Raw genomic sequence first — 12,386 nt, forward strand, 5'->3', positions numbered from 1 at the left:
CAGCCCAAGCATGGTCTCCAGGCCTCACTATCTGAGACCCACAGGGGCTGGGTGCTCCCCAGGGCCTTTCTCACCTTTTAATGGGGGTGATTGGGGTGGGGTGTTCATCATGGGGCACTGCTGCATAATTTGGGGAGATTTTATTTTTTATCCTCAGGCTGCATCCTCCAGGGATCTGGCCCATCAAGTCCAGATGGGGCCTGCAAACCTCTTCTGCTGCTGCTGCTTCTTCTCCTTCTCCTTCTCCTTCTTCCTCTTCTTCTTCTTCTTTTTTTTTTCTTTTGAGACAGAGTTTCACTCTTGTTCCCCAGGCTGGAGTGCAGGGGCTTGATCTCGGCTCACTGCAGCCTCCGCCTCCCAGGTTCAAGCGATTCTCCTGCCTCAGCCTCCTGAATAGCTGGGATTACAGGCTCCCTCCACCGCGCCCGGCTAATTTTTTGTATTTTTAGTAGAGATGGGGTTTCTCCACGTTGGCCAGGCTGGTCTCGAACTCCTGGCCTCAGGTGATCCACCCGCCTGGGCCTTCCAAAGTGTGGGGATTACAGGTGTGAAACACTGCGCCCGGCCTCTTTTTCTTCTTAGTCTCTGTGATGTGAAGCGAGGCTTAATGTGACTGGAGGGGTCCCCAACCCCTTCACTCTTAGGACTTCCCTCCAGGATGGAAGGAGCCACTCATCCTCCAAAGGAGACATGGGAGGTGTAGGGAGGACAGAACAGAGGCTTCAGCCTCTGACAGAGCCAGATGGATGCCAGTTCAGCCCCTGCTCACCCTGTTAGGTGGGACAATCTCTCTGAGCCTCTGTTTCGTCATCTACAAAGCGAGTGCTGCTATACTTATATCAAAGTGTGTTGTGAGCAGCGACCCTGCCAAGTTCCGGCACAGTGCCAGACCTTGGAGGGCGGTAGTGTGCACGCACGCTCCGTGCAACCTGAGTTGATCCGTGCATGCTCAGCCCAGAAGGCATGAATTATCCTGTGGCACAGCAACAGACAAGACACTGAGGCCAGAGGTGGAAAGCGAGGTGCCCAAGTGGCACAGGTGGTGCCTGGCAAGGGAGGGCCTCGTGCCCACATTGGCCAGACTCCAGAGGGGTGTCCTGGGCTGTCTGAAGGTGGAGGCTTCACTACTAACAATCTCTCCCCTGAGAGGGTTGCTGCAGAGGTGTGGCGCGAAGATCCCTGGCTGTGGGGGACACCCAAATTAGGAGCTTCCCAGGAGATGCTAAGTAGGCTGGCAGTAGGAGAGCCGCTTCCTTCTCCTGGGGCCTCTGGCTCCGGCAGGGTCAGAATTAGGGGCTGCAAGGGAACTATTTACATAGCACCTCTGATTAGCACTCCTATGTCAGAGGGGCTGGCCGGGAAATGAGGGCCTTGGGGCTGGGAGGGGGGCCGGGCAGTGCCCAGGACCCAGGTTTGGCATGAGGAAGCAGGCTTGGCAGAGTGGGGAGGCTGAGGCCCAGGCCTGAGCCGAAGAGGGTGCTGCCCTGTCCAGCCTGCCCCCCATCCTGGCCCCAGCTTGCTGTCTCACCTCCGCTCCTGTGGGGCTGCCCCAAGGCCTCATTTCCCAGCCTTACACGTTTGGCAGAGGGTTGGCTCAGGCCAGGGGAGCAGAGGCCACCAGCTCCGGCACTTGTCAAAACACAGGCCGCAGAGGTGTGAAGGCCTCACCCCAGTGGGAGAGCGTGTGGGCCCTGCCGCCCGGAGAACTCATTAACTCAGGCAGCCCCCACGTGAACCCACCGGAGAGGCTGGCCACAATAAGGAGATCAAAGGGGAGACAGGCAGGGGACAGGGAAGAGGAGGCTTGATGGTGGGAGGCGGCGGGGACTGGGCTTGAGGTTGGGGTGCCTCCCATCCCCCAACTTGGTTCCATCAGGCCCACTGACCATTGCCCTTGCACCAGCTGGGCCCCTGGGGTGATTTTCCTGAGACCCCAGCGGCAACAAGAGAGGGAGGGACTCCACGTGTTCCCTCCAATTTGTCAGCCTTGAGGGCTGAAGACCCCAGAGATGGGACTGGGGGTAGAACCCTCCAGTCTGCCCCACCTCTCTCTTGCCATCTTTGTGGGTTGTCTTCACACTTGCCCCTGTGTCTTTCTAACCTTTCCTCAGTGGTGACACCAGGGATCTTCCTGTCATGGGCCACTCCTGATGTCCCTTTCCTGCTCCAGATCTCTCGGTGGCTCCCACCTGCTTAACATTAGCTATTAAGTTTCAGATCTGAGAGCTTCTAGGGGCTGTGGTTTCAACATACAGTGTGCTTCCCACACATATGATCTCTTGTCCGAATATGTCTAGTTGATTTTGTACTTAATAAAATACAGGCTGGGCACGGTGGCTCATACCTATAATCCCAGCACTTTGAGAGGCTGAGGTGGGAGGATCACTTGAAGCTAGGAATTTGAAACCAGCCTGGGTTACAAAGTGAGACCCAGACTCTACAAATATATATACATAGACATATATATATATATATGTATGTATGTATGTATGTATGGTGTTATGTATATGTATGTATATATACATATATATGTATGTATGTATGTAAGTATGTATGGTGGTTTTTTTTTTGTTTTTTTTTTTTTGAGACAGAGTCTTGCTCTGTCACCCAGGCTGGAGTGCAGTGGCACCATCTCGGCTCACTGCAACCTCTGCCTCCTGGATTCAAGCAATTCCCCTACCTCAGCCTCCCGAGTAACTGGGACTCAGGCACGTCCACCATGCCTGGCTAATTTCTTTGTATTTTTAGTACAGATGGGGTTTCACTGTGTTATCCAGGATGCTCTCGATCTCCTGACCTCGTGATCCACCCACCTTGGCCTCCCAAAGTGCTGGGATTACAGGTATCAGCCGCTGCGCCCAATCCAAAAAAATTTTTTTAATTAGCCGGGTGTGGTGATACACTGTGCCTGTGGTTCCAGCTACTGAGGAGGATGAAGTGGGAGGATTGTCTGAGCCCAGGGGGTTGAGGCAGCAGTGAGCCAAGATTGTGCTACTGCACTCCAGCCTGGGTGACAGAACAAGACCCTGCAAAAGAAAAAGAAAACAAACAAACAAACAAAAAAACCCAAAACCAAATTCATTTCAAAGCATTGTTGACAACCTAGTAATGGCGCTTTCTTCTGGCACAGGCAATTGGGAACCCCAGAGCATGGTAAAGAGATTTGCTGTACCCTCTGCACGTGTTGACTTTGTAACTGTGTAAAGCAAATGCTCTACTTGCAAATAAAGATATGATGATATAACACGAGTTTGTGGTCATTCTGAGTTTACTCAAAGCTATGAAACGAAGTCACAATCATGTGAGAATCGGCTTTCTTGGCATTGAGAAGCTTAGCAATCCCTGAACCACAGGGTACCTGGAGCCTCCTGAAGTCCAGCCCTCCTGCTTTCCGGCCTTTTCTTTTCTTTACGTTTCTTTCTTTCTTTTGTTTGTTTGTTTCTTTCTTTCTTTCTTTTTTTGAGATGGAGTCTTGCTCTTGTTGCTCAGGCTGGAGTGCAATGGCATGATCTCAGCTCACTGCAACCTCTGCCTCCCGGGTTCAAGCGATTCTCCTGCCTCAGCCTCCCGAGTAGCTGGGATTACAAGTGCCTATCACCACGTCCAGTTAATTTTTTTGTATTTTTAGTAGCTATGGGGTTTCACCATGTTGGCCAGGCTGCTCTCGAACTCCTGACCTCAGGTGATCCACCTGCCTCGGCCTCCCAAAGTGCTGGGATTACAGGCGTGAGCCGCCATGCCCGGCCGCTTTCTGGCCTTTTCTTGGCACCCGCTCCCACCCCGGCACACAGAACACTTTACCAATTCCCAACCACATGTTCCCTTGGGCCTAGTGGCATCAAAGAGGCATGGTCACTGGGCCCCCGTGCCAGTTTCCTGAGTTGGCTCTGGAGCCCAGGAAGGCATCCATCTGCTGCAGTCCAGAAGGAGTGGGCTCTGCTGACAGCTGCAGGCTGAGGAAGTGCCTCCTGGGCCAGGTTGTCCTTGGGTGTAGATGGGGTCCTAGGGCATATGCACAGGGAGGGGGCTTCTCCCCTTCTCCCCACTCTAGGGGTTGGCTGGCACTGCTTCTCCTGGATGTGACCCTGGGCACAGGCATTCTGGGGCTGCTGGGACAGACAGCAGAGGAGGAGGCACAGAAGGTGTCAGAGGAGGCCAAGAGCAGCAGGAGACAGAAGAGATCCCAGGAAGGAGGGGTGGGAGACATGCCCAGGGAGAAGGTACCATGTCATGGGGCCATCATTGCTACAAACCAGCTTACGCATCAGGCTCACTGGGCTGGAAGCCATGGGGGAATGCCAAACATCAGACCAGCAAAACTGAAATCCCAGGACTTTGCGAGGCTGAGGTGGGTGGATCACTTGAGGTCAGGAGTTCAAGGCCAGCCTAGCCAACATGGTGAAACCCCATATCTACAAAAAATACCAAGATTAGTCAGGCATGGTGGCATGCGCCTGTGGTCCCAGCTATTCAGGAGGCTGAGGTGGGAGGATCGCTTGAGCCTGGGAGGCAGAAGCTGCAGTGATCCTAGATCACACCACTGTGCTCCAGCCTGAGCAACAGGGCAAAACTCTCTGTGTCAAAAAAAGAAAGAAAACAAACAAACACAAATTGGGACACATATCTATTCCATACCAGCAAATCAACTCTGAGTGTCCTGTACTGCTTGGATAAGTAACTAAGTATTACATACTGACATTATTCCAAAGGAGTTTACAATCTACTAGAAACAATTAGGATGTAAAACATGAAAGCATGAACAAGAAGACAAATAGTTTGGAAAACTACCATACCAAAGTTCAGAGAAAGTTTCATCAAAGGTAAAAGTTGGGCTGGGGCTGGGCACGCTGGCTCATGCCTGTAATCCCAGCACTTTGGAAGGCCCAGGTGGGAGGATCTCTTGAAGTCAGGACTTCGAGACTAGCCTGGCCAACATGGAGAAACCCCGTCTTTACTAAAAACACAAAAATTAGCTGGGCGTGCTGGCACACACCTGCAGTCCCAGCTACTTGGGAGGCTGAGGCAAGAGAATCACTTGAACCCGGGAGGTAGAGGTTGCAGTGAGTCGAGATGGCGCCACTGCATTCCAGCCTGGGTGACAGAGCGAGGCTCTCAACATAAACAAACAAACAAACAAACAAATAAAAAATTAAAAAAGTTGAGCTAGGTCTTGATGTTTAGAAAGCTTGCTAAGTAGGAATGAGGGCACTACAGGGTGGGGCAGTGGCGTGGGCAAAGGCAGAGAGGTGGGACTTGGTGTAGTGTGTGTGGAAAACAGAGGAAGACAAGTCTCATGGGCCAAGGGGTCTGTGTCCCAGAGCAGAGACAGCCTGAGGGCTGAGAGGATCCACATTCCAGAGATCTTTGGAGGCCAGAGGAAAGAATATAGATTGAAGGGAAAATGGAAGAAATGTTTCCTACAGAAGATTAGACTGGGTGAAGGAAGTTGGGGGAAAGACTGGATTTAGGTAATGGAAATAAAAGAAAAAGAAAGAAAAGCAAAGTAAGAGGTGCACCTGAAGAAAATACAGAAAGAAGGGATGTCATCTGGTGACTGCTTGGAAGGAGAAGGTGAAGTGGGCATCCCTGCAATTTCATACCATGAAGAAAGCTGGTATTGCTGAGAACCAGGAAAGTTAAGCAAAGAAGATGGGTGAGAGGTGAATGGAGGGGTAGGGAGGAAAGGAGGTGGAGGAGGGAGGAGACGATGAGTGGTTTGGTGTACACCAAGCTTGTCCAACCTGTGGCCCAGGACGGCTTTGAATGAGGCCCAACACAAATCCATAAACTTCTTAAAACATTACAAGATTTTTATTTTTTTTGCAATTTTGTTAGTGCAGCAGCTTTCGTTAGTGTATTTTTGTTGTTGTTGCTGTTAGATAGAATCTTGCTCTGTCACCAGGCTGGAGTGCAGTGGCACGATCTCAGCTTATTACAACCTCTACTGCCAGGGTTCAAGCGATTCTCCTGCCTCAGCCTCCCAAGAGCTGGGTCTACAGGCATGGGCCACCACACCAGGCTAATTGTTTGTATTTTTGTAGAGACAGGGTTTCATCATATTGGCCAGGCTGGTTTCAAACTCCTGACCTCAAGCGATCCCCCTGCCTTGCCCTCCCAAAGTGCTGGGATTACAGGCATGATCCCACCGTGCCCAGCCGAATTACCATATTTTATATGTGATTCAAGAAAATTCTTCGTCTTTCAATGTAGCCAGGAGGTGGAGGTTGCAGTGAGCCGAGATAGTGCCACAGCACTCCAGCCTGAGCGACAGAGCCAGGCCCTGTCTCAAAAAAATAAAAATAAAAATCAGACGTCTGGCACTGAAAGAAACCATCCCACTTGAAAACGCGTAAAGATATGATGCCAGACACCAGGTACTTCACAGTCTGGCTGGAGAGCAGATAGCCATGCATGAAGTACCTGTTAAGACCAGGGTGCCAACTCAAACCCCTGAGGGGCCAGGTGAAATTTCACCCAGGCTGGTGTGCAATGGCGCGATCTTGGCTCACTGTAACTTCCACTTCCCGGGTTCAAGCGATTATCCTCAGCCTCCTGAGCAGCTGGGATTGCAGGTGTCTGCCACCATGCCCTGCTAATTTTTGTATTTTTAGTAGAGACGGGGTTTCTCCATGTTGGCCAGGCTGGTCTCAAACTCCTGACCTCGTGATCTGCCCGCCTCAGCCTCCCAAAGTGCTGAGATAACAGGCATGAGCCACGGCGCCTGGCCCTTTTCTAGTATTAACAACTCTGCTTTCTTGGATGGGAATTCATGAGCTCTAGTACTTGAGGAGATTTTCATCTGTAGATTTTAGGATTTTCTTATCTACCATATTCAGCATTCATCCTGGAGCAAACCCAAAGAAAATCTGCCTTGGATCCTTCTGAGTACTGAACATTCGAAGAGTTCTTCTTTCGTGATATCCAGTAAATTAGAACTGTCCTTCCTGGCAAGCTCAAGTTGTGCTTCAGGAAATTTGGCAGGATCTGCCAGGTTCCCATGATTCTTTCCATTGGTGGAATATGGTACCAGTGCTTCAGATGGAAGCATTCTTTTTGGAATGGGTTGTCCCCAAAACGAATGGAACAGGTTTGGATAGAATTTCCAGACTTCTTGGATCATAGAAGGCTGTAGTGACACCACCACCATTTTTTTTTCCAATTGCAGCAATAGCTAGTTCTGAAGCCAACTGTACTTCAATATTAACTTTTTTTTTTTTTTTTTTTTTTTGAGACAGAGTCTCACTCTGTCACCAGGCTAGAATGCAGTGGCATAATCTCAGATCACGGCAACCTCCACCTCCCGGGTTCAAGTGATTCTCCTGCCTCAGCCTCCTGAGTAACTGGGACTACCACGTCCAGCTAATTTTTGTATTTTTAGTAGAGACGAGGTTTCACCATGTTGGCCAGGATGGTCTCAATCTCCTGACCTCATGATCCGCCCACCTCAGCCTCCCAAAGTGCTGGGATTACAGGCATGAGCCACCGCGCCCGGCCCAATATTAACTTTCACCTGAAAGGTGTCAGCAGCCTTTTCGACCAGCTGAACACCATAATCCTCTTTAAGTGGCTGAATGGTCACACCTCTTCCATTGACAAGCTGCTTTAAGTCAATAGGATGAGTAGGATCAACAGGACCCAAATCAGTAAGATACTGCAGTCTATTGATACTTAAAGGATGATACTGGTGCCTGAAGCTAGTTCCTTCATTAAATCTGTATTTTGGGATTCTGATGTAAAATAGAGTCTGGCCATCCTCAAAGCCCAGCAGAGTCAGTTTCCTCTTTGCCTTTCTCTTCTATGGCCTCTGCCACATTTTCTACCTCTTCTCCGACCTTTTGGTAGTCTCATGGGTTTCCTGGAGCCAGGATTCGGCTTTAAATTGATCAGGCTCATGTGCAGCAGGGCCCAGAGCTGCCATAACCTGCGAAGAGGTTTATTTCTTCCTTTCTGACATGTATGTCTTTTATTTGTTGCCTAATTGCACAGCCTAGATCCTCCATCTGGTACAATGTTGAATAGGAGTGGTAAGAGAGACACCCCTCGCTTTGTTCCTGAAATCGGGGGACGTGGGGAAGCTTTCAGTCTTTCACCACTCAGTATGAGGCTACCTGTAGGTTCTTTGTAGAAGCCTTTCATCAGGTTGATGAAATTCCTTTCTTTTTTTTTTTGAGACGGAGTCTCGCTCTGTCGCCCAGGCTGGAGTGCAATGGCCGGATCTCGGCTCACTGCAAGCTCCGCCTCCCGGGTTCACGCCATTCTCCTGCCTCAGCCTCCCGAGTAGCTGGGACTACAGGGGCCCGCCACCTCGCCCGGCTAGTTTTTTGTATTTTTTAGTAGAGACGGAGTTTCACCGTGTTAGCCAGGATGGTCTCCATCTCCTGACCTCGTGATCCACCCGTCTAGGCCTCCCAAAGTGCTGGGATTACAGGCTTGAGCCACCGCGCCCGGCCTGAAATTCCTTTCTATTCTTAGTTTGCTGAGAATTTTTATCACGAGGAGTGTTGGGTTTTGTCAAATGCCTTTGCTGCATCATTTCCACTCACATTTCATTGGGAAAACCTGTTATACCTGTCCAAAGGCTGCAGAACATCAGGTAGAGTCCAGTGGTGACAGCTGTGGCAACAGGCCGAGCCCCAGACCCTGCCAGGCTAGAGGTGTCCTGGGGTTGGAGGAGCAGGCTTGCCCCCTCCCTCTGCTCAGAAGGTCCAGCAACCTGACCAGACTGGATTTGCCAGGGTGCAAGCTTCCTTGCATGTCCACACGTCCTCAACAGGGAAGGGTCTACCCAGGGCCATCCTGCCTCAAAGGAGAAGTGGTTTACTGCTTTCCCCACCTCTAGAGGGAATGAGGGCCCCTGCTCCTGGTCCTTACTCTACTCCATTGTCCAGTTGGCGTATGCCCTGAGGCTTCCATTATACAGATTGGAAGCTAAGGTGTAAAAGAACTAAGAATTTGCATAATATCCCCAACAGGTAAAGACAGGCCCCAAACCTAGGCTCTAGACTTCGTTTTTCTGACCCAGCTTCCTTTAACCTGTAGGGCTGGCCCAACGCCCCGGGCTTCACCCAACACTGGGCGCACGCGGTAAGTCCGAGAGGCTGGGTCGGGCGCCCAAGCGAGGGCCCAGGTGGGGCGAAACAGGCGCAGCCAAGGGGCTGGCACCTTCGCCCCCCGCTGTGGATTCAAAGGGTCGGGCTCCACCCCCTCGAAGCCCCGAGCCCACTTTGATGTGCTGATGCGGCCTGGAAGGGGCCACTTCACACCTCGGGCTCGGCATAAAACAGCCGCCGGTCGCCGGCCCCCAGACGCGCCGTCGCTGCCATGGCCCGGCCCCTGTGCCCACCGCTCTCCGAGTCCTGGATGCTCTCCGCGGCCTGGGGCCCAACTCGGCGGCCGCCGCCCTCCGACAGGGACTGCGGCCGCTCCCTCGTCTCGTCCCCAGACTCATGCGGCAGCACCCCAGCCGACAGCCCCGTGCCGAGCGCCGCGCGTCCCGGCTCCCGCCTGGATCCCCGCGCCCCCACCGTAGGGAAGCGCGGCTCGCGCAGCAGCCGCCTGGGCAGCGGGCAGAGGCAGAGCGCCAGTGAGCGGGAGAAACTGCGCATGCGCACGCTGGCCCGCGCCCTGCACGAGCTGCGCCGCTTTCTACCGCCGTCCGTGGCGCCGGCCGGCCAGAGCCTAACCAAGATCGAGACGCTGCGCCTGGCCATCCGCTACATCGGCCACCTGTCGGCCGTGCTGGGCCTCAGCGAGGAGAGTCTCCAGCGCCAGCGCCGGCGCCGGCAGCGCGGGGACGCGGGGTCCCCTCGGGGCTGCCCACTGTGCCCCGACGGCTGCCCCGCGCAGACGCAGACACGGACGCAGGCGGAGGGGCAGCGGCAGGGGCAGGGGCGCAGGCTGGGTCTGGTCTCCGCCGTCCGCGCCGGGGCGTCCTGGGGGTCCCTGCCTGCTTGCCCCGGAGCCCGAGCCGTGCCCGAGCCGCGCGACCTGCCTGCGCTCTTCGCCGAGGCAGCGTGCTCGGAAGGGCAGGTGATGGAGCCGAGCCCACCGTCCCCGGTTAGTGCCCCCTCCCCTGCTCCCCCTTCGGCCGTGCCCCCGCGCACAGCCCCACCGCCCCCCACGGCGAGGACCAGGCACCCTGCCGCTCCCCGCCAGCAGCCTGGCCTCCATAGTATGCCCAGGGCGCCAAGAGGCGAGGGCAGGGAAAGGCCACGCAGGGGACTGGGTCTCCCCTCGCTAGGGGCCCCCTGAGGGTGGAGCCCACGAACGCGGACACCCGCACAAGGTCACCAGTGCTGAGGGCTGCCCTGTTCCTTCTCTCGCTACAGCTCCTTCCCGGCGACGTGCTGGCCCTGCTGGAGACCTGGATGCCCCTCTCGCCTCTGGAGTGGCTGCCTGAGGAGCCCAAGTGACAGCAGACAACTGACGCCGTCTCTATGAGCACCGAGGCTCTTTTGGCCTCAGCCCCTTCGAAGTGGTTCCTTAGCAGACTGCCTTTCCTGGAAGAGGGCACCGGCGATCCCGGCAGGGGCATTCCTGCGGGTGAGAGCCTTGCCCACCACAGCGGCCCTTCTCAGCACCCCCCCTCCATGGAGGGACCCATAGAGTTAGACACTTTGAAGCAAGCAGGAGGCTCTGCCTAATGTGAATTTATTTATTTGTGAATAAACTGCTGGTGTCAGTTGGCAATTTCTTCTTCCTACCTGTGGACACAAAACTCCCTCTCTCCCTCTAAAGAAGAGCATGGGAGAGGTGGGAGGGGTTCTTGCAATCTTTAGCCCTCCCACCCCCACAGGCCCAACCCCCTTTGACCTTACCCCCAGCCCTGGCTCAGCATCTAGTCCAGATGGGTCAGCCTGGAAGGGGTGGGGAGGGGCGTCCTTTGAGAAGGCAGCAGCAAGTAGAATCTGCTGATCTTTTCTTTGAACCTGGTGGGGAACTGGTTAAAACCAAAATATCTGTGTAGAAATACAACTCCATTATTATTTGTTGTATGTATATCAGGTACCTATTATATTCAAGTAACCATTTTACAGAAGGATGAGGATCAGCACTCAAGCCCCTGTAGGCCTCCAGAGTCCTAGCGCTCAGCTCTTGGAGGATTTTGCCAGCTTCATGCATGTTGGGGCCTGAGGGATAACAGCTACAAGAGGTCATTTTCTTGTGTCCTGGGGCCTTATTCTCCATAGACTGGAGCACCCTGGCCTTGGACCTCCCACCCCCTACTCCGACATTTTCCCATCTCCCTTTTCTCTGGTTTCCTGGCCTTGTGGCTTAGAGATAAAAATAACAGTGTGGCGGTCCTGAGTTTATATAACCATGACCTCCTAGAGGCCTAGCTGGGGTGAGATGATCGCCCATGGGGTTGCATCAGAATCCACACAGGCAGTTGCACTCCTGTCTGCATTGGCTGGAGTCACATCAGGGAGCAAGAGACAGGAGCCTTGAGCCCAGAAAGTGTGTCCTCATCCAGCCAGGGTGTCTAGGGAACAGTTATCCTTGGAGGGTGGGGTGGGAAGAAGGGATGTGTAGGCTCCTTGCCAAGTGTCCTTTACCCTCTATGGATAGATACCTAGTTCTCCTCTCTTCTCCTTCAAGTGTCTGAAACACAGGCCTTAGTGTCTGTTTTTATAAAAGCTTTATTAAGATATAATTCACATACCATACAATTCACTCTTTTAACAATTGAATGGCTTTAGTACATCCACAGAGTTCTGCAACCATTGCCACTAATTTTAGAACATTTTCACCCCCCAAAAGAAAACGTGTACCTGTTAACATCACTCCCCATTATTCCCCTACTCCCAGCCCCTGGCACTCACTCATCTAGTCTCTGTCTCTATAGGTTTGTTTTTTCAGGATATTTCATATAAAAGGAATAATAAAATATGGCCTTTTGTGTCTGGCTTCTTTCACTGAGCACAGTGTTTTTAAGGCTCACCATGCTGCCTCCTGTGTCAGAACTTCATTTCTTTTTACTGCCCAATAATCTTCCATTGTTCAGCTACATCACAGTTGGTTTATCCGTTCATCCGCTGATGCTGCTGGGTTTGCTTTTCAACTGCTTCAGAGATCCCTTCCAGTACTCTAGCCCCGCCGGGAGGGGCTGTAATGCAGAGTGGGATGGAGTCCCTGATCTGCAGTTCAGGGGTCTAGGCCAGGCAGGGCACACCCGGGCTGGCGCTTGGCCACAGAGAATGTGCTCCAAAAGTCATGCCTGCAGCGGGGTGGGACCTCACACCTCCGCGGGTCACCCCCTTTCCTGCTCCTCTGTCCCATCTCTCACTCCCCTCCCAGGACCCTAACTGGGGTAGAGTGGGAAGTTTTCTGGAGCCGACCCAGCTTAGAAGATCTATTTGCATGGCAAAGGCCCTGCGTTTCAGAAT

At 53.1% G+C, this 12,386-nt stretch overlaps 1 protein-coding gene across 1 annotated transcript; it reads left to right on the forward strand.

Moving 5' to 3' along the window:
• Positions 1–9,242: 9,242 nt before the first annotated feature.
• Positions 9,243–10,681, forward strand: MESP1 (mesoderm posterior bHLH transcription factor 1). The gene is made up of 2 exons (XM_050797695.1): positions 9,243–10,056; positions 10,329–10,681. Exons 1-2 carry the CDS (start codon positions 9,322–9,324, stop codon positions 10,410–10,412), a joined length of 819 nt encoding a protein of 272 aa, XP_050653652.1. The 5' UTR covers positions 9,243–9,321; the 3' UTR covers positions 10,413–10,681.
• The last annotated feature ends 1,705 nt before the right edge of the window (positions 10,682–12,386 follow it).

This window comes from Macaca thibetana, chromosome 7, assembly GCF_024542745.1.
Source record: "Macaca thibetana thibetana isolate TM-01 chromosome 7, ASM2454274v1, whole genome shotgun sequence".
NCBI classification, from domain to species: Eukaryota; Metazoa; Chordata; class Mammalia; order Primates; family Cercopithecidae; genus Macaca; species Macaca thibetana.

Coding starts and splice junctions, on each gene's coding strand:
- MESP1 (XM_050797695.1), top strand. CDS start 9,322: ATGGCCCGGCCCCTGTGCCCACCGCTCTCCGAGTCCTGGATGCTCTCC. Junction 10,057..10,328: donor AGCCGAGCCCACCGTCCCCG/GTTAGTGCCCCC, acceptor CTCTCGCTACAG/CTCCTTCCCGGCGACGTGCT.